The 26041-nt window shown below is 41.5% G+C and overlaps 1 protein-coding gene across 2 annotated transcripts; it reads left to right on the plus strand.

Annotated features, from left to right (window-relative positions):
• LOC109636808 (chromodomain Y like 2) lies at positions 1–25640 on the plus strand. Of its 2 annotated transcripts, none has more exons than XM_020098736.2 (7): positions 1–399; positions 10019–10613; positions 15199–15416; positions 19925–20097; positions 20192–20402; positions 20532–20675; positions 21020–25640. In XM_020098736.2, exons 1-7 carry the CDS (start codon positions 376–378, stop codon positions 21176–21178), a joined length of 1524 nt encoding a protein of 507 aa, XP_019954295.2. In that variant the 5' UTR covers positions 1–375; the 3' UTR covers positions 21179–25640. The 2 variants fall into 2 exon arrangements, with proteins under 2 accessions (XP_019954295.2, XP_069379125.1); XM_069523024.1 differs by lacking the exon at positions 1–399 and adding an exon at positions 542–759.
• Positions 25641–26041: the final 401 nt, after the last annotated feature.

Here is a 26041-nt window from a genome sequence, read left to right on the forward strand (position 1 = left end):
ATCATCTCCCGTTGAGTAGTTGGATTGCAACAGAGGAGCAGGGCGCATGCAGACACACCATCGGGCGGTGCATTCTTAGCCGGGGACTAGTTTCCAGTCCTGCACTTGGGTCTGAGTAAACAGCACCGCCCCGATGGTTGTTTGTTTTAAGTGTGGAACGATCCATCGCAGCGCGCCGGGCTCGATTGACACTGTCTGCTGATCTGCTGCTGCGGATTGCTCAGAATAACAAGGGCTGCTCGCTAATTCCCGTCCACCGGGGCTTCAGCCGAAACACCGAGAGAGTCGGGTCCTCAAAAAAAAAAAGAAAAGAAAAAGAAGAGCCAACAAGGCAGAGGCAAGAGACCGCCGCGCCGCCGGAGTCCGCACCCCAGAATGGCTTCGGGAGACCTTTACGAGGTAGGATAAAAACCCGGTGCGAGAGAAATGCGCCGTAATATTGACGAACACTGGAATTAGGAAGTAAAGGGGAGGGCGTAGCGTATGTGAAACGCGGCGTCCTAAGCCCTTTAACACGCGAAACTAACCCGTCTCAAGCTTCGCGAAGACGAGGCTGCTCGGATCCGTGCTCGCACTTTCTGTCGCTCCTGGCACACTTTGAGGTCGGTGCTCGCGGGGGCTGTGGCGGGGAGATGGGAAGTGCTTCGCGGGGCTCAACTCCTCTCAGTGTGTCGCCGAGTTGGAAGTGGTGGTAAAGTGACAGCGGCGCGGAGCGGGCGGACATGGTGAACGGCGCAGACGGAGTGATGGTCGCAGAAGGTGCGCATGTTTGTGAAAGATATGGAGCCCCTCGCCGTGCTGCGACAGTTCGGAGGTAGAAGACGAGCCACCGGTTTATTTGTGTGAATAAAGAAGTCAGGGTGAGCTCTGTTATTGGGAAATAAAAAGTTGCCCAAACGGGTGACAGGAAGGTCACGTTGCCCTCGTGTGCGCAACATCTCTCTGGACCTGGTGCCAGAATTGACCAGGTTCCTCCATCAGCCCCTCACCGTCACCAGGCGGTGTTACTGCTGACATGGTGTCATATGTTTCACCTCATGGTGGTGACTGACATGAGGGTCTGCTGACTTCATGTCTCACTTGACAAGTTGTCCCCCTTTTTTAAACTATACTCGTACTACTACTCGTCCCATGAGTGTTTGAAGTAGATAACACTATCAGCTCACAGCACTGTCCAACAGCAGATGATGAGCATCAGTTATATGCCACTTAGTTGAATATGTGAAGCAGGAAGTACACAAATAAGTTCTCAGAGTTGGGCTAAATATCCAATATTCATATCTAAGAGTGTGTTGATGATAATATCTGGATATGAATTATGTTATTACAATTATTACTCTTTTCAACGGTCAAACTCTGTGACACAAATCCCGATTTAATGACTGAATATGTTCACATGCTGTGGCTGTGGTTTCTTTCTTTATTTTTAAACATGTCAGGAGGATGATTTTACCAGCATGTTGCAGTTTAATAAATTCAATTGATAGCATTCTCAGCTAAAGCCTGATAGTTTCATGTTGCGATCAAATGGTTCGGTACTGACTGGGGAAAATGGGTTAATGTAATATTACATCGGTGAAGTAACAGTGAGTAAATTTGGACTTGTTTAAAAGGTGAAATCCTAGATGCGTAACATTGCTTGTTCCTGGTGAAATTTGTCTCATGTGACAGCCTGGAAGTTGAAATATTATTTTTCACAAGGACAGTCCAAAGACATGCAAGTTGGGGTTCAGTTCATTGGAGACTGTAAATTGACTGTTTGTGTGACTATGAGAGTGAATGGTTGTTTGTCTCTGAATGTCGGCTCTGAGATAAACTGGAGACCTGTCCAGGGTGCACCCCACCTCTCTCCCTGTCTCAACTGGGATTGGGTCCATCCCCCAACATCCCTCAAAGGATTAGCATTCTGGATACGGATGGATGATGGATGGGAAATGGACTGCATTTATATGGCGTTTTACTCAATTCTTTATTTTACTTTTAACTTGAACTCACTAAAGTGCTTTACACTACTAGTAACTCTCACCCATATATACAGCTCAGCTCAATCACATACACTCATCCACTGTCAGCATACACCACAGCTGTCCTGTGTGTGGACCTGTTGATCTTTGTTGAACAGGTTATTGGTTTTCTGGGATTATCACTCACTCGATATGATTTCTTTGTTAGTAGCAACATGTTGGCAGGCATGACCAATCAACAGCCAACTGAGTCTTTGGATTGACCATAGATGAGGCAGTATAGTCTTGCCAATACACATGCTTGACCAATTGTGAGTCAGTCTAGATGTCAATCATGACATCATGACATGACATTCTGCCCCTTTTTATAGCTACAAATAACTATCTGAACTAAAATAATGAATGAACATTTGAATAAAATGACAGAAACCCTCTTTGAGAAAAATTGTTTTTCGTTGTAGTTAAACTTTTTAATTTTGATCCATGTCCCGTCCACTGACATGCAGGAGGAGGGATAGATGAACTGCACTGCAACCAACCACCAGGGGGAAATCAAGATGCTTTGGCTTCACTTTTGCAGTGGTCATGTCATCCATCCTTATGTCTGTGGGATCGACACTAATGTGATAACAGCCCTGTGGTCGACCTAATTTCTCTGGTGCTGTACAGCTTTTATTTAAAAATTATCAAAATAAACATTTTAAATATGGAGGGCTTAATCTCTTATCATTGATGTGTAATATTTTTAATGAGTGTTGGGAGTGCCAGTGTCAATAAACTAGCTAATAATATAATGTAGAAGTGGTTTGTTTGAAAGAGTGTTCTAAAAGTGGAGGCAGTCTTGTTAGGTCATGTCTGTTGGTCATTTTGTCTCTTGGGATTTGATGCATTGGACTGTTGAGACAGAGTTTGAGTGTGTAGTAGTAGGCGTGTTTGATCCATAAAATGTAGAATGCAGTGCACAAGCAGTGACTCTAGCAGAACCACTCATTATACACAGACTGGGCCAATCTCACAGGTTTTAAGAAGAGCGTCTTGACATCTTACAAATGTCTCTAAAAAGACATTGTGAATCCTGAGTTTTGTTCATTAGCCGTCTTTAAACCTCTCGAGTCAAAGACTTTGTATCTTGGAAAGATGACGTTGGGGAGTTATGTGTAATCTTGGCTTTGAGGCTTTGAAATGAGAAAGCAGTGACCTCAAAGATAAAGTGAGACAGACTGAGACTGTGGTTTGGCATTGAAATTCAGTACTTTTCTGTCATTGATCGAAAGAGGGAATGAATTCAGTATTTTACCTGCAGTTACTTGTCTGAATTCAATATTTAGTACATAAGATGGTGAGATATCACAACATCAAACCATCTAAAAAGGAAGATGGGAAATCTTTTTTACAAACTTGTGTATAAAGGTCAGGCTGTCTGCTAACTTTGTAAAATGTAATAAAGTATCATAAGCACCAGCAAATTATGTAAGAATGTTAGATGTACAGTGTAATGGAGAAAACAACAACTGACAACAACTGACCACTGCAGTCATTTGCTACTTTTCTTATTGGTTTTTTGCAACATTTGACATATAATAGAATGTCCATGTGAAATCTGCTTTCTTTGACCATCAAACACTCCCATGGGCCTTCATTGTAGCTGCCCTGTTTAATCGAAAGCCTTGATGAAGGATTTTAATGATAAAACTAAACAGTCATTGAAAAGTGATGTGGTTTAGCACAGGAGAGCCAACTCCTCAGGGACTGGTTGCACCACTGTTTTAAAATGCTGTTTTAGAACTAAAAGGTATTTGTGTGGATGTAGCCAAAATCCTGGTTCTGACCCCCCGAGATGGACGAGGACAGCTCATAGGACAGTTCAGATGTGAGGTCACTAAGCTAAAAATATAGATGATAATGTAGACCCAGTATGACGTGCTCTGTTGCACCAGTGACCACACCCAACAGTGATGACAGGGTGTACATACACACCTGTCTTTATGGTTTAGAAACCATTTTAAGCTCTTCTTGGAGGATGCTGAAAAGGAATTTAGTAAATGAGGGAGGATATACCCACCTCCACTCTTTCAGCCCATGCTTAAAGGTTCAGTGTGTAAGATTTAGGTAAAAGGGATCTATTGGCAAAATGTGAATAAAAAATAATCCTAGCGATCACTAGTGTGTTTCATCTAAATTGTTTAAATTTTTGTATTCTCTACCCTAGAATGGACCCTTAATATTTAAATACTTTATATTTACATCAGGAGTGGGTCCTCTCTATGGAGGCCACCGTGTTTTTTACAGTAGTCAAAACTCAGCAAACTAAACACTTTTCAGTTTTTATGACACCTGAAGGCTACGACAGGTTCTCTTTCATGTTTGAAAAGGGGGGGGGGGGGGGGGGGTGTTCAGTTGTAACATGCAAATCTAAATTCTACACACTGAACCTTTAAGCTCTAAGAGTCACTCCACCTCTGGTCTTTGAATACAACTCTATCTACCTGCTCTACTCTACTTCTCCTTTTTGGTGCATGTATCTGCGACATTGTTGGGTACAGCTTGCATTCAAATCTCCTGCTCATTTCAGTGATACCATTAGAGCTCACTCATCAAAGGTTGTTTATTCTTTGTTGATGTGCTCAGAACATCCGAGTGCATGATGAGCTGTTATTTCCACAGCTGCATTAAACTCTCCGTTGAAACTCAATTTCTGGTTCAATAAACAGATGGACATGTCAGGTGTCCTCCAATTTCCACTAAAGTGAATATTCACAAATTCACTCCCTAAAAAGTGCTGCACAGTGCTCTATGTTGAGAATTGTCATGCTTGTGTACCTTCATATGAACAAGCTGCCTCCTTATGGAATCTAGAAAAAAAAGAAAATATAGAAAATCTTGATTTGTCCTACCTGAAACCGTATTTATGGTACTCAATGGGGGTTCTGCTCCACAGGCAGTATATACCTACAGAGTAGGCTTGACTTTATCGACAGATGGCAACACTATATGCATGTGTCATACGTGATAAGGCCAAGTCATGCGTGTTTCTGTTACTGTTATAGCACTGAGCAGTATGAACCTGATGTTTAACATTCAAAATATACTTAGTCTGATCAGGCTCACTCAGACCAGCCATGATATAAAGAGGAGCTTGTGCCTGAAAGTTAGTTAAGGCTAGTTCCTTCGCATAGATGTGGTTTGGGAATGAAAACTTAAAGACCAGAAAACGAGACTTAGCAATTAACACTGAGGATTGGTCACTATTACGTCTTATTACGTCTTATGAACAAGTTACTTCCTCCACCTTAATGTCTAAAACCCTAATGTCAGCCCAAGTTTCTAAAAGTTCCAGCCATAGCATTCAAATGGTTTGTGAAATGTTTTCAATAGTTTGCCCTTCGTGGTACACTTCTTTATCTTATCTCCCACACATTGTCATACTGAACAGATCTTGCACTTAGTACTCACTTCAAGGTCACCTACTATACTGAAGCATAGTCTTGTCCCTCAGTTGTAAGTCACGTTGGATAAAAGTGTCTGTTAAATTAGTAATTGTGATTTAATGTGGTTTACATAGATTTTGTGTTTTCTAGCCTCTGGCTCTGAGTCAGATTAGGTCAATCCTGGCCAACATCGTTGGTTCAGGGGAGACAGGTGGTGGTGCAGTAGATGATATTGGGTGTGGGCCCTGTCATTCAGGGCTGAGCACAGGTGTAACAGAGACTACAACAATCAAGGCCTTCAAGATTAAGAAGGAGACCTTTTTGGCTTGGTTGGTCATTGGGTGTCCTGAAGCATCAAACTTGGGTAATGAATTATGGACCAAATCTTTATCTCTGCAAGGCTAGTGAAGAGATCCTGAGAGTTCTCTCAACTATTCTGCATATGTTGTGTCGATTTAGATAAGGCTAATGACCACATCTCTTATGGGATTTTGTGGGGGTACTGTGTGAGTATAGGGCACTGTAGCCATTACAACAAGCCATCCAGCGGTTTAACCAAAGTGAGAGAGTTGTGTTTGCTTTCTTGACAGAAAGTCTTAAACACCTTTCCAGTGGGTATTGTTGGCCTCTGTCAGTGTCATCCCTTGTCACTCATCTTGTTGCTGATTTTCGCTGACAGGATTTCAAGGTGCAGCCGGGGGGGCATGTGTTCAGAGTTGTGTTACTGCTCTTTGCAGACATCGTGGTTCTGTAGGCTTCAACAGACCTCAAGCAATGTTTCCCTGTAATTACCTAGACATGATAGCCTGTATCACATTGAATGAAAGGAATGTCTCCTCATCTCTCAAAAACATAATGCAGGGTTTAGTGGCGTTAAGTCATTGTGCACATTGATTTGCTCAGCCCGTCTTTGCCCTTCTCTCTCTCTCTCCACCTCTACCTTTCAGCCCCTCTCACAAAATCACCGACAGCTGACCTGTCTCTCATTGTGGGACTGGCCACTGGGAGCGGAGGGAGAAATCCTTCCCCACCGAGATGGTTTGCAGTTAAGTGTGAAGTTGCTGGAGTGAAAGTCAGCACTGCAAAGTTTGAGGCTGTGTTTTTAGCTTGAAAAGGGTGGAATGCTCCCTTTGAGTTGGGATTGAGTTGCTGCCTCAAGTGGAGACATTTGCCTGCATTGGAGTGAGTAAAACTGAGGAATTTTTCAGATGGATTGATGCAGTTTCAGCAGCTGACCTGCGAGGCTAAACTTTTGATTTACAGGTCAATCTACATTCCAACTGCCACCTATGATCATCAACTTTCATTAGTAACTGAAAATATGAGATAGTGACTACCAGTGGCTGGAATGGGTTTTCTCCAGTGATGGAGTGAACTCATGAGTCTGGAAAAAAAATGTATAAAGACTGAATCTGCTTTTGTTGGAGGAGGCATGCAACTGTTTAAGGTTAAAGATATCATTTGTAGACATTATAGTGCTTACCACACCATTATTTAGATAGATAGATAGATAGAGTACTTTATTCATCCCCGGAGGGAAATTAAGGTGTCATAGCAGCTTGTGTATCGGAACACAACAAAACACAATGCAATAGAACAAAACAAAACAAAACAAAACATTTAGGTAAAAAGAACAGAAACAGAAACACAAGATGAATAGGCAGACAAGTAGTGCAGTGGCAATATGATGATAATAGTAATAATGATATGATGGTAATGTTATTGTTAGACAGTATATAAGAATATTAGTACAGTATATATTTATATATATATATATAGTATACAATATAACATAATATATATTTATATAGACAGTAATTATACCAATATAATAGCAGTATATAGTAATAATGGCAGCAATAGTATATATAATAATAATAATAGTAGTAGTAGTAGTGATAATAATAATATAATAATAGCATGTACACATGTATAAATATGTGTATATAGACTTGTAAATCCGAAGAATATACAGAGAATATGCAGAGTATGCAGAGTATGATATAATATGATATGATATATAATATATAGTAGGGTATAATTATAAGTACTTGACTATACGATATACTGGCAGTGTAAGAATACGTGGACTGGATGTGCAAAAGACAATATTATTGTATAAAGAGGTCTGTAATATTAAAGTGGTTTAAATTAACACACGTAGTGTAGTGCAGGGTACATGGTGCAAAGGTGACAGGTATATTAGTGCAGTTCTGTGATGGTGGCTCTGACAGAGGTAGATGAGTTATAGAGTCTTATTGCGGTTGGGAGGAACGATTTCCTGTATCGCTCCTTAGAGCAGCGGGGTTGGATGAGCCTGTGGCTGAAGCTGCTCTTTAGCTTGTCCAGTGTTTTGTGGAGGGGGTGAGAGGGATTGTCCATGATTGCCAGCAGTTTTGCCAGCATCCTGTTCTCCACCACCTCCTCCAGGGTGACAAGCTTAGAGCCAACCACAGACTCGGCTTTCCTGATGATTTTGTTCAGTCTGTTGGCGTCCTTTGCCTTGATGCCCGCACCCCAGGACACCACAGCAAAGAAAATGGTGCTCGCCACAACAGACTGATAGAACATCTGCAGCATCTTGTTGCAGACATTGAAGGACCCGAGCCTCCTCAGGAAGTAAAGCCGGCTCAGGCCCTTCTTGTAGACGGCCTCTGTGTGAGTGGACCAGTCCAGTTTATTATCCAGTGTGATACCCAGGTACTTGTATGCAGGTACCACCTCCACATCCGTCCCACCGATGCAGACAGGAGAGGGCACGGGCTTGTTCCTCCTGAAATCCACCACCATCTCCTTCGTCTTCTCCACGTTGAGCTGCAGGCGGTTCTCCCCACACCACTTCACAAAGCGGTCGACCAGGTCCCTGTACTCAGCCTCCCCCCCGCCCTCAACACACCCCACAATGGCCGTGTCATCAGAGAACTTCTGCAGATGACACGACTCAGTGCAGTGCTTAAAATCAGCAGTGTATGTGGTGAAGAGGAAGGGGGACAGTACAGTTCCCTGGGGGGCCCCGATGTTACTGATCAGACGATCAGACACACAGTTCTGTAATCTCACAAACTGTGGTCTGCCCGTCAGATAGTCATCGACCCAAGTGATGAGGGGAGCACTCACCCGCGTGCCCTCCAGTTTGGCCTTCAGCAGTCTGGGCTGGATGGTGTTGAAGGCGCTGGAGAAATCAAAAAACATGATCCGGACTGAGGTGTTGGGTCTGTCCAGAGAGGAGTAGGCCTTCTGCAGCAGGTAGATGATTGCATCATCAACCCCAACATGGGGCTGATATGCAAACTGCAGGGGGTCTTGTGATGGGCACACCAGTGGTCTGAGGTGTGCCAATACCAGTCTCTCCATGACCTTCATGATGTGAGAGGTCAGTGCCACCGGCCTGTAGTCCTCCAGTGCAGCAGGGCGTCCTTTTTTGGGCACTGGGACCAGGCAGGATGTTTTCCAGAGCACTGGCACTCTCTGAAGGTGTAGGCTCAGGTTGAAGAGGTGCTGGAGGACTCCACAGAGCTGGCTGGAACATGCCTTCAGCACACGAGGGCTGATGCGGTCCGGTCCAGCAGCTTTCCTGTGTTTGAGCCTCTCCAGCTCTCTCCTCACCTGGCTGGCTGTGATGTGCAGTCCAGACTGGAGGGTAGGGGATGTCAGTGGTGGGTTTGAGGGTGATGCAAAGAGGTGTGTGTTGCAGGAGGTGGTGGTGGTGGGGGACTGTGGGTGATGTGAGGATGTCCCGGGGGTGGAAGGTGTGAAAAAGTCTGTGGTGAAAGCCAGCGGAGGGGTGGGGGGAGATGGTGACGGGTGTGGTGTGGGGCAGAGGGTGGTGGGGGGAGGTGGGGGGTTGTTGCTCTGAGAAGCAGTAGAGGCAGTGGAGGCAGTGGAGGGTCCGCTGGGGGTGGGGGGGTTGTTGTTGAACCTATTGAAGAACGTGTTCAGCTCGTTCGCACGTCGTTCATCCCCCGTTGCTCCCTCACCTCTCCTCTGGAAGCCGGTGATCTCCTTCATCCCACTCCAGACGTCTCTGCTATTGTTGTCCTCCAGTTTGTGCTCCAGTTTTCTTCTGTAGTTGTCCTTGCTCTCCCTGATGCTGCGCTTTAGCTCCCTTTGTACCCGTTTGAGTTCTGCTCTGTCCCGTGATCTAAAGGCTCTCTTCTTCTCGTTGAGAAGGGCCTTCAGGTCGCTTGTTACCCACGGTTTGTTATTTGGGTAACAGCGGACCTCTTTAGTGGGGATGGTGTTGTCTATGCAGAACCCAATGTACTCAGAGACACAGTCAGTCATGCCATCAATGTCCTCACCATGTGGCTCATACAGAGCATCCCAGTCTGTGGCCTCCAGCGCTCCACGCAGTGTTTCCATGGCCTCAGGAGTCCATTTCCTCACTGTCCTCACTTTGACTGGGTGCCGCTGAATCACAGGCTTGTAACTGAATCTATAAAGACTGAATCTGCTTTTGTTGGAGGAGGCATGCAACTGTTTAAGGTTAAAGATATCATTTGTAGACATTATAGTGCTTACCACACCATTATTTGTAGAGCAGGAAATAATACTGTATCTATATATTCAAATCTTTAGTCATTAAGGTACTATCTAATTGCTTGTCCCTGTGTGTGCTGCCCTCAGGTGGAGCGGATCGTGGACAAGAGGCGGAACAAGAAGGGTAAGTGGGAGTACCTGATCAGGTGGAAAGGTTATGGAAGTAAGGAGGACACATGGGAGCCCGAGCACCACTTACTGCACTGCGAGGAATTCATTGACCAGTTCAACAGCTTGAGACTGCATTCACACAAACGGCCCAAAGCTCCAAAAAGTCGTGGAGAGCCCCTCATCACCAGCCACCCATCTGCTACAGAAAACAGAGCTCGGTCAGATGCTCGAAAAAAGAAAAGGACTGGTGGCCCAGCTGTGGGGGTCGGAGTAGGACCTGTTCTCGGGATCGGAAGTGGAGGGTCAGGGCCTTCTCTGAAGCAAAGGAAGATGAGTGTAGGACCTGGGAAACATACTTTAGGTGACAAAGCCATGACCTACAAGGCTCCTCTACCAAGGGGGGCTCACTTTGTTCCCCCAGGGAGGGTTCCTCATAATGGACTCCAGAATGGAGACTTGGAGCCTCTCGTGTACAGGACAGCAGCAAGGTCACATAGACTGCCCACAGACAAAGTGGATGGAGAACAAGGAGACACAGATACTACTGGACAGCAGTACACCACTGAACTAGGTAAGCTGGTGAGATACTGAATGCAATGAAAAACACAGCTAAGCTTATACTTGATTTTTGAAATATTCATATTGAAATGTGATTTAATAAAATATGATTATAAAATAGAAAGCCAAAGGGAAACTCAAACTCGTATTCTGTTCCAGGAGTAAGAAAAGCTCATTCAAAATTCCACTGACATTTGTAATTATGCAAATAATTACTAATTCACCGTTGGAAAGAAACCTTGCTTAACAGTTTGTTATGAATTTATTCGGTATGTTTGGTTCAGACATGTTTGGTGTTTAGACAGCAGCAGCAGTTAGTGTGTTGCTGGGTTTTATAAGACCATGTTTCGATGATATAAACACCCTTGCTGGCAAGGTTTCATGGGAGCTTAATTTCTTCAACCACAACGTGATAGTTGTTTAACTTTATGAATATCCCAAAGGTTGTAGGTTTTCAGTCAGGTCCATTTTCATAATTTTGTCTTTGTACACCACCACACTGGATGGACCATAATCCATGTTTATTTGATTCCTATATTTAAAGCACCCCTTTTAAAACGTTTGTGAATGTTACTTATTTAGGTTAAAAAATATTATTAGTCCTGATGTCACATCCAGGCTTGCCTCTGTTGCACATGCTTCTGTAACTCAATACAATCTCTCACTGAGCATGTCTTTCCTTGGTTTGATAAATGACAATCCACGTTCCTGGTGTTTACTGCTTGCAGTTTGGTCTCTAAGAACTTTGCGAGTTACAAAGTTGTTTTTATAATTTTCATCTCTGTACCTCATCATATCATGTCCATAACTGAGACACCTAATGAAAAAAAATACAGAACATTTATTATCTCATATCAGAGAAGGCTGCAGTTCTGGAACAAGGTAACCAAGGACTATCCTGTACTAGAATGATGGGGAGAGTACAGAGATCTATGTATGGGTATATCAGATATAGTGGATCAGTGTTATGTAATGGGCATGTACGGATGCCAATGGAACCGGGTCACTGGGGTTAAGGGCTGTTATGTCTGCTGATAGAGGTATCTGGATGAATTCCCTAAGTGCATGGGGCTACCCTATTTGCTCAGATTCAGGCAGATGTTGCAAAACTGATAGGATGGCATTTCACAGTGCAGCTGGATAATGACCCAAAACATAGTGTGAAATAAACCCAAGAGCCGCATAAGGAAAATAAATAGAATATTCAGTCAGTCACCTGACCGCAACCCAATTGAGCATGCTTTTCTTTTACTGAAAACAAACTGAAGTCAGAAATGAATCGCAGAAAACGTGAAGCAACTTGACGTGGCTGTAGTAAAGGCCTGGCAAAGCATCTCTGGGAACTCAGTATAGGGTGATGTGATTGACTGCAAAACATTTTCATAAAATAATTACAAATAATTCTTACATTTATAACTGTTGATTTGTTCAATTCATTTTGACCCTCAGAAAATGAAGGATAATGAAGGACAGACATGTTTATTGAGAGATTATATAGAGTTAGAATTTGAGAGTAGTCCAGATGTGACTTTAGGACTTTTGCTCTCTATAAATTGTCCACTATAGTTTCTTGTGTTGTAGTCTCATGTTACTTATTAGCAGTCATAAATCCATGATGAACTAAAAATGGCTTATGGCTAACATCAGCCATGCAGATGTATCGGTTTGGTTCTAGTGGAAAATACCCTGGAGTGTGAACCTTTCCACATGCCTACATATAAAACAGAAAGTGAAATGTTCCTAACTGACCAGGCAGCTACGCACAAATAGATTCATAACAGATTCAGTTTAGATTGCATACCATTTTATGGTATTTTTATAATACAATGAGTATTTCCTGTTAGATGATAGACTGTATTGCTTGTAAAGAGCAGATACACTTTTATATTGTTGAGACCTGCTGACACATAGCTCTTAAAGCTTCTTCTGTGGTTCTTCACTACTGGAGCATCTGATAACACATTTGATTCTTTCTCTTGGGTCACAGTCCAGGGCCTCTGCCACTGTAGTTAATCATTACATTTTTTTAAGCTATCCTAGTTTATTTAACTGAAAACCAACATCAGAATGTTTTTTTTTTTTTTGTTTTTTTTTTACCATATTTGAATAACTCCCCATATATACTGTATCAACTGTAGAATGAATATTGAGCCACCAGTCTAGCTGTCTATAGTACCTCTCAAGGGAATATTTTGTCCTCTTTTGTGGGTGTCAGCAGCCTTTGCTGCAATATGCCCATACCATAGAATATACAGAATGCATTCTCGTGGGTATTTATGTATTGTGTACATTATATGCTTGTTGTGGACTGATTGATTATTAGTTTTTGCTGTTTATCATTCCAAACACCTTGTTATTCATTGTATTGATAGACTAATTGATGGTGGAATTTTAGATGTGGCCAATCTGATGCAGCACAAGAACATCATCCTAAAAATAGACAAACACTGTAGAAGACCTATATGGAATCCATCAGTTGTTTTCAAAGCACCACAATGTAATTAGTGATTGTGAGCAAAGCGCATCTCTATGGGAGAGTCTAAAGGCTAGCAGGCTAACCTGGTGGCTATTGGTTTGGCAGCTATAATGGAGCCTAATCTCCTAATCCTTGAAAGACTACCCCACTCACCTGATCCAGCACCCACAGCTCCACCCATTAGCATGCTGCAGTGGCAGAGGGTGTTGCTGTCGACTGGTTTTCTGTTTGGGACTAACACCAATTTATTTAGTTTTGGGTTTGAGAGAGCTGGAGTGGATACTCAAAGTTTCAGCCGAGAATTCCCATCATTTGTTTTGATAATTCCCCAAAAGTTACAACTGCCCTTTTCTCACTTTACGTCTCATTCATCTTTGTACTGGTGACTCAAAGGTCAAGTTGAACTGATTTTTGTGATTTTTTCAACTTTTATCACCTAGAAATCACAAAGTTTTTCTCCAGAGTCTCATCATTCACACTGTTGAAAATGTACTGCTTTTTTATGGACTCCATTTGTACATAGTGCTTATCTAGTCTCAACGACCTCTGAAAGTGCTTCACGCTACAAGTTATATTGAACCATTTACAGACAAATTCATGCAGCACCTTTCTATCAGGGGTCAGTCAGGGGGGGGAAATCAGGCAATTGGGCATATAAGGAGCCAGGGCTCATACTACAACCTTTAGTGGAAGACCCATTGTAACCGCTGAGTCACAGCCCCTCAAGTAATATTAGTGCTAAACATATTTTATTGCTCCCACAAATCAATCTTTCAGTGAAAGTGCATAATTTTCGTAATATCCAAATTTGCAATGCAGGGAAATTCAAGTCCATGTCTGGTTTCAATCTTTAAATATCAATGAAATCAAGTAAAGTTGAGATTAATTGAATCCTGCTTTGATTGTTTTGGTTGCATTTAAAGAAAATACCCTTGGAGGAAGTGCCATAACAAACATGGTACATTTGTTAACAAATGCAAATAAATTAGAATCCCTGCTTGTGTAGAATTGGTGAGGCATTCAAATGCAGTGCTGATCATTTCTAAATAAGAATAACATTACTACAAGCATGTCTATCTACAGTACGTAGATAGAGTGCAGCCCAGCTGCAATTTTCTGTCCTAATCTGACCGAGCCAGAGAGAAAATTTGCCTGACAGGCGTTCCGTTGTTTCTTTCTGAACTCTACCCAAGCTTCTGTGATCACAGGGTTAGGGTTGGTAGATAATCCAGCCAATGTAAAAGTGATAGAACCCAACCTGAATATAATTTCAAAACATTTGTCTGAGCCTGGCCTGGCCTGACCCCTCAGGTCCCAACTGGCTCAGGTCAGGTATCTACACTCATTTACATCATACTCCATTCAATTATCCTCTCAGTTATAGATGATTATAAGAACTACAAGCTCTTTGAATGAGCCCAGAAGTCACAGTTTTTGTTTCTGTATATAAATAGCCTGTATATAAGTTTTATGCAGCTTTAACATCACAAATGAAGAAATGTTTTATCTTAAAAACTATGATAACAACAGTATGTAGTAATATTGGTGAAACAATAAATATAAAGAAAGTAAAAGTAAGGTTAGGTTAACAGTTAATAGACTCAGTCTGGCCACACTATGGCAATAAAGACATTTTCTCTGAGGAGGAGCAACAGTTTTCCTCAGCTGACAGTCATTGAGTCTCTACACTTAAGACAGATTGCCCACTTTTCCACATCAGATCTGCAAATATATTATTTTCACAAGTCAGATAAAGCTGTAGACAGACATTTTTCAAAGGAGCTTTTTAAAAAGTTAACCAGTTTAACCATATTATCCAAATCACTGGGTTAGATAATATGGTTTATATAATATTATTCAACAGTTTGGTGTAAAATGAAATGTCAGTCATTGTTTAACTGTTTTCCCCAAAACACCTGATTACTTGTGTTGCTCTGCCTGGTGGACTGTCACAGTAAATATCAACCGATGTTGTAAATTGTAAATTGTAAATTTTACACACAGGCTTTGACAGTAACATATCCAGTCACTGAGTTGCTTTGGTTATCTGGTCTGTGAGTAGGTGTGTAATATTTACAGAAGACAGATTGACCTGCTGTGTGTTATCCCTCCTCTGTGTCAGGCTGCCCTCTTGCCAACGGAAAGATGCATCTGCACAGCTCAGTAAAGCGGAAGCTGGTTGACGAGAAAGGCTACGTGTTTGACAAGCGGCTCAGGTACAACGTGCGACAGAACGAGAGCAACTGTCGCTTCCGAGACATCGTGGTCAGGAAGGAGGAGGGCTTCACGCATGTCCTGCTCTCCAGCCAAACGACGGACAACAACGCCCTGACGCCAGAGGTGAGAACGAGAATGTAGACACTGATCATGCATACAAGTTACTAGTTAGTTCATTTTATTAAGACCTTCACTTAATTGTGTTACTTCTTGATTATGTCCCATCATGGAGCTCTGTTGAGGAAATATAAACGAGAAACAGTTTCTCAGTAACGACTGTAGAGAAGCCCTGGAGCTATACATTAGTTCACAAACTGCTCCAGGGGAGTATTTCATGATTCAACTTCAGAAAATGTTTTTATTTAACAGCTGGCAGACGGGAATATGTTTACCTGCATGAATTCTACACAAGACATTGCTGGAAAAGAATATGAATGCTCAACAAAGAAAAGAAAATAAGAAAATACACGACCAACACAGTTTCCTAAAATCTGCCTCCTGCCAAACAAGTTTTCTACAAGGAGGGCAATTATGAGTATACAATACAGAATACAATCCAGCACAATGCCGTCTGTTGTTATTACAGCACAATGCTAGTTGAACGAGTGAGGAAATTATGTAAATATTCTTATAAAGAGATGGCCAGATTTTCAATGATGTTCACTGCTTGCTGGGCAATAATAACACTAGAGTCTCTGCAGGAGTAAACTATGGAAAGAAATGTACGCTCAGTGATAAAATGTCTATACTTTATTGTTCAGTATCAAAACTGAATTTATTTGTTATAAAATCCAAACTTTTAGAAGGTTAAACACACCAATACAGAAGAATAAAGCATTAAAAACATTTGAAAGGTCACACAAAGGGCGCATACCTCCACCAAAGCTGATTGGCCATATTGCATATTGACATTAGATACATACAGCATGCACACAGAAATGTTCTGCAAAGTGCTTACACTAAACCCGGGGAAATTACCCATTCTCTGATTTGAAAGGAATATTTGTTACTGTACAGTAACTAAATAAAAATCACTAACCTAATAAAAAAATATTATTTTGATTCACAAAATTGGCATCATCTGCTGAATCTGCACCAAATTTCATCTGCTCATAGATTATAGCACTCTACACATGCTGGATTTTTTTCATAAAGATCTCTGTAAAATGTCTTCCTATCACACAATGTTATAGAAAGTGCAAAAACATCCTGGATCGCCCCCTAATCTGATCCGCAACAACATTTTATCCTTTTAAGTTTCATTAAATTAAAATCCATCCTGGAGGTTTTGCGTAATATTGCTTACAAACAAACGAAGGCCGATAAAAATGTGACATCCTTGGTGGAGGTAATAAACCATTCACAAAACTGTTATCAAACAGTTAATTTCCAGTTTTATCAACAGGATCGCACTATTTTTGGCAGCAACTCTGATGAGTCCTGATGATAAACAAACCAGCTGACTTTTCTCTACAGGTATTTGGGGCATATTATCTGAGCCAAGCTGTGTTCACTGACTTTATGATGTGTTCTCTCCATCTCACTTTGTCGATCACCTGCTAATTCATGTCACTCAAACTCGCTCCATGGCAGAGCGAACTGTACATCCTGAATACAGATGTTACGTTGTAATCTATCGGGATATAACACTGTGATGACGGGAATTTAAACATTTTAACACAGTTTTCTCACATTTATGTTTATGTTAAACAATATTATACCTGTCACAATATCCAGTCATACACAAACCATCATTCTTAGTAAAGATACTAAACTGAGAAATATTTCAAATTAATGAAAGAGTTAATTAAGGCTGGAACATGTGCATCTGCAGCACTGGCTTTGGTTAAATGGCTTTCTGCTCTGATGCTGCAGCTTATTGCACTGCGATGATTTGCTTCTTGAATTGGCCGCCTGCAGCGATGTGAGCGGCTGTGATTGGCTGCTCGTTTTCCACTCTCTAATCAACATCAAGCTGCTGCGTTTACATTTCCCCTGGATCTATTCAGTAACTTCTGTTTCTCTCGAAACTTTCCCCCTGACTGCACTTTTCAATGTTTGTCTTGCCTAATGACTTTTGAACCCTCCGTATCCACTGTGGTGCTATTTTGTAACCTTCTGTTTGAATATGCGAACTTGTAATTTATGAATTGCCACTTTGTTGAACAAGCAGTTCGTTTTTAATCTGTCAAAACGACAAATCTGTTTTTGGAATCATCCACAAAAATCATCAGATTAGATTTCCCAGTTAACACATCTGACACTACTGATAGTTCCCCTGCACAGTAAAACTGGATAGCTCATTAAAGTCTATATTTATGATTGAAACCTCACAATAAAGTTGTGATAGACCAGAGTAGCTCCTGCTAAAAATCATTGTCTATTTGGAAAATTCTCAATTTGAATCTATTATGAGTAGACACTTAAACTAATGTCAAAAGTTAAAGGTCAAAGTCACTGTGGCATCACAAAATCCTAGTTTTGCCTTGATGGAATGTTCAAATTTGGCAGAAATGTTCACTTGTGTTCACGGATTAACTGATTCAATGTGGGTGGTCAAAGGTCAAATGTCACCACATGTCACATGGTTTTGCCTCTTGAACATGATATCTCAAATCTACGTCTGAGTTCATATATGTTTTGAAAAAAATGGATGCAGACAAACAGCGGTAATTTAGTTTTCTTTGTTGATTCCTTAGAGGTATGTTAATGTAATGGTGAGTTTAGAAACAGATAATAGTGTGCATCACAACCCCTGGTGGAAAGTAGGATTTTTCTCCCCCCAGATTATATGATGTGTCTTAGATCCTCCACAGAGGGCAGTTTCTGTATTTGAAACAGCATCACGTTCACTGTGGTGTGGGCAAGTGGTCTAAACTGCGTATGTGTACGTGTACTTTCATGTGTGACAGTAAGCCTGTAAGCCGTAGACTTATCAAACAGCTCTGATAGCGTCTTCTCTGTCTCTGTCTTTGAAGCTCCAGGAACAAGAGAGTCTGCAGATGTGTCTACTCGATGGCTTTAGCAGGGAAAATCTTCAAAACTATTCCTGTACATCTAATTAAAATATTTACGCACTCTATTTTAAACACTTACTTCAAGTGAGAAAGTCCCCAAATCGATTAACTGCACTCATTCTGTCACCTTTCTGGCCTGACGTGCTTGTTCTTGTATTATACTGCTATTGGCGATTCAGAGATCGTGATGCTGGATCGTGATCGTGGTGGCAGCTGATCATGGACTATGCTACAGAGCGTTAAGAGCGCAGAAGTTTAATATTGAAAGTATCTTGTGTCTACTTCTTTTTTTTACCTTTAAAAATACACATGACAAATGTGATTAGGATGAAAGCTTCTCCAGATATGACTTTGATAGTCTGGTAGACAGAGAGAGACTTCTGGAGTTATTAGACAGACGTGCAACAGAAGAAATGCCATAAATTAAGTCTGAACTGAAACTCGTCTGTCATATCTACTCAATTTCTCAAAACGCTGATGGATACTGTTGTGGGTGTCTTTGTTGTGGCCACCACATTTATTTGTCTACAAATATCCTTGAGGCGTCTGCTCACTGCACATGAATGTCAGCGTGACTGCTCTCTTCTTCCTCCCTGTGCCTCAGAGTGGGACCAACATCTGTCTGTCTCTGCTCCACGTACTCTGTCTGAGCAGGATTATAATTCACCTTGCTGCAAAAATAATACAGTCATCTGTTCTCTCTCTCTCTCTCTCTCTCTCTCTCTCTGTCTCTCTCTCTCTCTCTGTCTCTCTCTCTGTCTCTCTCTCGCTCTCTGTCTCACTCTCTCTCTCATACACACACACAGTTTATGTGCTTGGTGAGACATAGAGAAGTAAACTCACTCTAGGTTAAATTGTTATTTTGGGTCAGGTGATAATGTGATTATAATGCAGCAGCAGATTGAGTGCACACAGAGGCGAGATGGGATGTGGGTCGGGGTTTCCAGATGACTTCTTAACAGGGTTAGTCCAAACACATGTATGCTGATGCAGAACGATGCACCGTTCAGGCTTTAACTTGTGTTTTCACAGTCCATTTGTTGAGGTATTACAGTACAAGTACTCGGGTGAATGCACTTGCGTGTCTGGGTTTTTAACATCCCTCAGATTACTTCCCATGAATTAATAAAGATAAAATCAGGCATTGTATTTCTTTGGAAATTCTTTTCTTACAACACGTATTTGTTCCACGTCTGGAGGAGTAGCTGCTGGTAACACAGGCAGGCACACTGTCAAGGAAATAAGCAAGTCGTCATGTAAACATATCACCTGCACTCCACCGCCTCTTAGAATGTAGCATTAACTAGTTAGAACCAAAGTCGCCACTGAAATCTGGCCTCTCTGGCCTGCATCCCATCCCTCCTCCGAGTTTGGTGCAAATTATTCTAGTGCGTTTTTGTGAAAATCCACTGAGAACCAAAGGTAGAGCATAACAGAGCAGATGTCATCTGACAGTGACAGTCTGTAAACCCGTCTGTACAGTTTTTGTTTTCTCAGGTCTGTATATGTGCAAGAAAAAGCTGACAGTAGATGAGTGCATGTCAGGCCTGACTCTTTTTTCATGTGTCAGGTGACTTCATAACACAATGCACATCTCCTCCTTTTTCCCTCCAGATCATGAAGGAATTGTGTCGAGCTCTGGGTAATGCAGCCGCAGACGACAGTAAACTATTACTGCTCAGCTCCGTGGGAACAGTTTTCTGCAGTGGTCTGGAGCTGTCCTACCTGATAGGGCGTCTGTCCACTGACCGCAGGAAAGAGAGCAGCCGTATCGCAGATGCTGTGCGGTAAGTACACATCTTTCCATCATAAACACAGACTCTCTTATCACTGTCCTTTGGACTTGACAGATTTGGTAACGATTGTTCTGTGATTCTTCAGGGACTTTGTGTTGGCATTCATCCATTTCAAGAAGCCCATTGTGGTGGCAATAAACGGGCCGGCTCTCGGCTTAGGAGCTTCCATCCTGCCACTGTGTGATGTGGTGTGGGCCAGTGAGAGGGCCTGGTTCCAAACTCCATGTGCAGCGCTCCATCTCACCCCCTCTGGATGCTCCTCTTACACCTTCCCCCAGATCCTGGGTGTAGCCTTGGTGGGTTCCAGCAATATCAAAGCTCCTTGCAAATTTCACTTGATTCCTCTTACATGCACGTGATTACCCTGAGTTTAAATCAAACATATATGTTGCATGATTTTAAATACTGTCTGTCGCCGACGGCAGGCCAACGAGATGCTGTTCTGTGGAAGAAAACTCACCGCACAAGAAGCGTGCAGTCGAGGTCTCGTGTCACAGGTCTTTTGGCCAACAACATTTAACCAAGAGGTGATGCTGCGTGTGAAGGAAATGGCGTCATGCAATGCAGTGGTAGGTCCTGCTACATTTCACATATGTGTGACTGTGTACCTGTCACTCGGAATTTTGTGTTTGTTTTCATGCACCTCCGCTCTCACTATAGATTCAATCCTGTGGTTAACGCTGAAATGATGTACATTCTTATTTGCATAAAGAGCAGTGAAGTGAGATCTGATCACAAGTGGTCACAGTATTCAGGACACATTTTAATACCAGGAGCAGACGAGCTCAGAGCTGAACACTTGTGATCAGATCTCTCAGGAAGCGCGTTAATACCAGGTCTGAACAACCCAGATGGCAAAGCTTTCGTTTGAATGTAACCTAATGACCCTCTCCACTCTGTGTGTGCTTGAAAGGTTTTAGAAGAGTCCAAATGCCTGATGAGGAGTATCCTCATGTCGCTCCTGGAGGAAGTGAATGAGAAAGAGTGTCAGATGCTGAAGCAGCTGTGGTGTTCAACCAAAGGACTCGAGGCCCTCTTCAGCTATCTGCAGAACAAGGCGTATGAGAAGTAATCATCTCCACCCAGGAAACCAGAGATGGTCAGGGTGGATGTGACACTACCTACAGAGGGACATTCAGGATGAGATCTCAAAATGAAGGAAAAGTTTCGTGAAGGTCCTTTGTTCCCATCAATCAGTAAGGCGAGGCGATACACTGGAGTTCTGTTTGCTTACATTGCTACCAACAGAAAAAATACATCATCCAACCTTTTTATTGGACCCACAACCATCCATTTGTTTCTCCTTTAATAGTCAAAGAGCAAAGGGCCAAACGTGCTTTGCTGAAATGTAGGAAGGAACAGAGTGTTTCTGCACCTGTGTGAGACTTAATCGTCAGGATGAATTAAATCAGTGTACGTCTGAAAGCACATGATTAATTTAAAGTTAATATATATTAATATATATTTATTTCAGATATAACAGTTGCTCTCTGTATATAAGTACAGGTTTCAGGATTTTCTTTTACTCGGTTATTGTTTTGACTTCAATTGTAAAAACCAAAGTTGGCATAAGGACAGTTTCTCGCTCCTTAACATGCACATTCCATCCGCTCTGCATGGACAAAGAAAACTACTAGAAAACTCATTCATACTCATTTCAGATTCACAGACCGCTTAAAGAAAGTTGATGTGTATTCTGTTTTTTTGATGGATGATATTTGCACCCAGCTGTCCAGAGCCAACAAGGCTATTATGTACCCAGTTTTAGACTCAGCTGGACCACTTCAAGAAGAAGTGCTTCAGCAGTGGTGAGAGGTTTCTGGCAGAAAGGCTTTCTGACATGTGGATAATGTTGTGCAAAAGGTTTATTTGAACATGACCATCTAGTTTTGTTGCCTTAACCCTAAAAAGTTGTGACTGAAAACTTCATATTATTGAAAATAATCATGCACGTTGCTCACTCAATCAACAGATTTTTAAAACGTGAAAAAACACAGACATAACAGATGTAACCTATTTTTAAGATATTTCAATCGTGAGGCCGCAAACACTAGACAAGACTTATTGAGACACAGGACCTCAACAAATAATCTCTGAGTGGCAATTTTCAGAGACTTGGGAAGAAACTACATCATCGAATGAGACTTCAGAATAAAAACAAACATTCCTACTGTCCACCTGATATGGAAAACAAAAGTCTTATTTATGCTGTTGGCAGACATTATTTCTGATCTAAACACAAGTAAGCAACATCTGGCTCACTCTCATTGGCTATCGCTGGTGTCTGCTCACTCGCCCAATCGCTCTTCCTTTCATACTACACAAGTCTCCCCGATTTTTCATAAATATCAAACATCTTTATTTCTAAAGATTATGTCTGTGTGGCAGTTGAGGATGCCATCGGGTTTCACCACAGCAGCCAGAGACGAATCTCTCACTTTTCAGCATTTTAACCTTGATTTATTTTCTAATTTAACAAAAAGAAATCTCCACAAACTCAAACTTGCCAACTATTTCAGCTGGCACCTCGCTTTGCAGCTCAGCAGTGTCTCACATGTGCATCCATGTCTCAGGTCTGCGTGTCTCTCTGAGCCAGCTCTGCTGCTGCCTTTTGTACCAGAGGATCAATCAGCTAACACTCTGGTCCAGGTGAAGCTGCTCTCTCAGCTACACCCACAGTCTGTTAACCACTCACAGCACAGGATCAGTTCTGATTGGCCCCTGCGATAGTTGGGAGGGCTCGGACGCAAAATCAGGATGATAATCCTCTAGTGTGCATCAGGCACAATAAACAAAGTATGAAAATAAGTAAATATCAACTTTTGAATCCACACAGAAGTAAACCCTGAGTTTAACTCCTCCTTCATGGCCGGCTCCCCGTGCAGACCTGGTCACTCTTCATCCCACCTCATCTGAACGCCTTTCTGTTAGAACCTGGTTCTTGATAAGCACGTGCTGGAGCCTGATGTTTACAAGGCCACTTGAAGTTGGGCACTTAAATTAAATGATCCTGTCTCATGCCACTCAGTAGCTGTCTTGTGGCTATTCTCACTGCAAGTAAACTTTTTTTTCATCACACGATTTTAATGTTTATACTGTAAAAGTCTTTCTCACACAGAACATCATTTTCCAGTGACTTTGTTGTTATAATCTTCATAATAACAAAATGTGCTTCCCTTGAATGTAAAATCAAGACTCACGACACACAAACTGTTTTCAGACATGAACTCCTGAGTGAGTCTGCAGAATTGGGTCTGGACTTTATCAGGAGGTTACCTTTCACACATGAACAACGCAGCAGGAGATTCTCCACCTAGACATGTTCACAACAACACTGAAATCTCTAGAGGATTCAGGTGAGTGGTGATGCAGCAGACAAAGGCAGGATGTAACACATCAATCCTGCTGCAGCGTGTTTCTGTTTACAGAACATCAACACTGGCATCAGCCCTTTAACTCTCTCAGTTGTTTTTTTCTACATGTATGGCAGTGCATTTTCATCTGGAGATATTTTATTTCATTTTTGCGTCTGTCACATGTTCATCCACTACCACTCACTGGTGTTGACTCCTGCTGTGTTTTCTCATGGGCTCCTTTTTTACAAGGGGCCGGCCAGAGAATCTCCTGTGAAAGTCCGGAGCCTCTCACCCGAACATTTGTGTTCACGCATACAGCTCCTCCGGAGAATGTCTGGAGGTTCTGCGGAGTTCAGTGCATGTCTGAAGGCAGCTATACTGGTCACATTTGTAATGTAATGTGAGTTTAATATAACTTATTTATACAAATAAAATCTCATTGAGGTCAGGAATTTCCTTCATGGGAAATGCATTTTTTTTCTGTTCAAGTCAGGAAAATAAGAGGAATTGGAGAACACTGGACATCTCATGTAGATGCTACAACTGCAGATACAAAATGTCCGCTTTTAATTGGCATTTTGGTTTGAGTATGAAATCACTTGAGATGATTAAATGAACTAGTGGCGCATTACACATGCAAAGATTATCAGTGAGTTGAATCCCATTAGTTTGAGCTCCATATAGCAGCATCGCATGTGGAACTGTGGTGGTTCATACACACAACATGGCTTCCAGTATTCAATGCAGAAGGTGAGTGTGTGAAATGTGACATTGTAATTCACGTTGACATCACCTGACAAGTTATTTTTCAAGAGTTGTTCTTGCTCTGTGGTCTAGTGCTCACGTCATGATTACACTAATCGTCGGTGATCAATATTGTGACAATGCAACAGTTGTGTACCTGGAGTGAACTTTGTCCTCGTATCCGCATGTGATGAGTTGAGATTTGAATCAATTTTATATTTTAATGTAAACTATAGTTAGGATCTATTTTGTTTTACCCCCCCAAAAAAGATGTTGGTCTGTGAAATGTTTTGTAAAAATCAGAAGATATTTGTTCATTTTTGCAGTTGTACACATGCAGTACAGAAGAATATAGAGATAATATGTCGACTGTTTTGTGGAACAAATTGCATGTAATATACTGTACATATATGAATGTGTCGCCTGTGTGGATGCCTTGTATGTCAGGGTATGTTTTGTACCAGCATTGTAAGTATTGTTAGAAATGTTGCAGTTTATTTTTGTATTTATTTGAGATAAGTGTGGATGTGCAGTGCCATGTGGTTTCCTTTGCTCTGGAGGCACCCCCCCCCCCCCAAATCACGCTCATCTAAACTATCGCACAGGAAAAGAATTTATAAATATTTAATTTCAAAGCCAAACACTGTTTTCACTTGAATGTTCAAATTTTCATTTGACATTAAATAATTTGCTGTAAAGACTGAAGTCAGATAATGTAATGTTTAATATTGTGTTTTACTGAGCTTCTGTAAGTATAAAGGATTGTTTTTCAGTATAGAATGCACGACGAGGTTGTTCAATAATTTTGAACTTATTGTTTGCAGATGATAAAGTTTTGTTTTTTAAATTATTAAATAATCTAAATATATCTGTACCCTTCTATACTAACTTGCCAGATATATAATCACCTTCACTGATTCAGTTCATACAATGAAAACTGTCTCGCAAGCAACTTTGCAGGTATTTGACCAAATTTGTGATTTTTTAAGTTATTTTTCCCCCTAAATTCACATCCTCTGCCAAGGACCTGTGTAATGTGGCCACTGAGGATCAGTGAAATGTATATTTATTCATTATTTATTTTAATTTGTAAAATAATGAATTCTTTTCATTTTGACACCTGAGAGAAAAAATGCAACTGTTAAATTTCAATTTATCTAAATTTACATCTCAGCATGTGTTTGTGTGAAAACATAAATCAGATATAACAAAAAAAACTAAAACTACCTGTATTCCTATTTGCGTCCTTATTTGTGACAAATGATGCAATTGTTGACAGGTTTCTTTTTTGTCTTTAATAACCACATTCATTTATGTTGACTCATATATGCATTTGTCTTTGGGGTGCCTTGCAATTTAAATATCTGTCAAAGACTGATCCATACTTTGTGATGGGTAGAGCGAGCTGCTTCCAATAAAGAAACAGTACTTTCACTACGTGGTTTTTGTTTTACTTTCCTCAAATAATAGCAGTGTGAAAGTTCACGATCATGGGCGACGCTCCTGATACTGCAGTAATCAAAGTTATTCAGATATGTTGTGAGCTTCAGTTGACATCATGAATCATTTGCTGGTCACGTCGTTCCCTGTTGTTAAACTCAGCTCATGTGTTGAACCAAAGGCTGCTTGGCCTTTCCTGTGTTGTTGTGATCTTACAGACCTGATACGATCTTCAGTTTTTCAAAACAGACACAGAACACCCGTGAAATAACATGGTAGAGAATCCATAGTTCCACAAAGTAACGATTCTCCTGATTGAAATGTTAACTTCCAACACCAGAATGAATCCTCCTCATAGACTGCATAAAGATGGTCGACGTAACAGCTCCCTAAAA

This window comes from Paralichthys olivaceus, chromosome 1 (assembly GCF_024713975.1).
Source record: "Paralichthys olivaceus isolate ysfri-2021 chromosome 1, ASM2471397v2, whole genome shotgun sequence".
NCBI classification, from domain to species: domain Eukaryota; kingdom Metazoa; phylum Chordata; class Actinopteri; order Pleuronectiformes; family Paralichthyidae; genus Paralichthys; species Paralichthys olivaceus.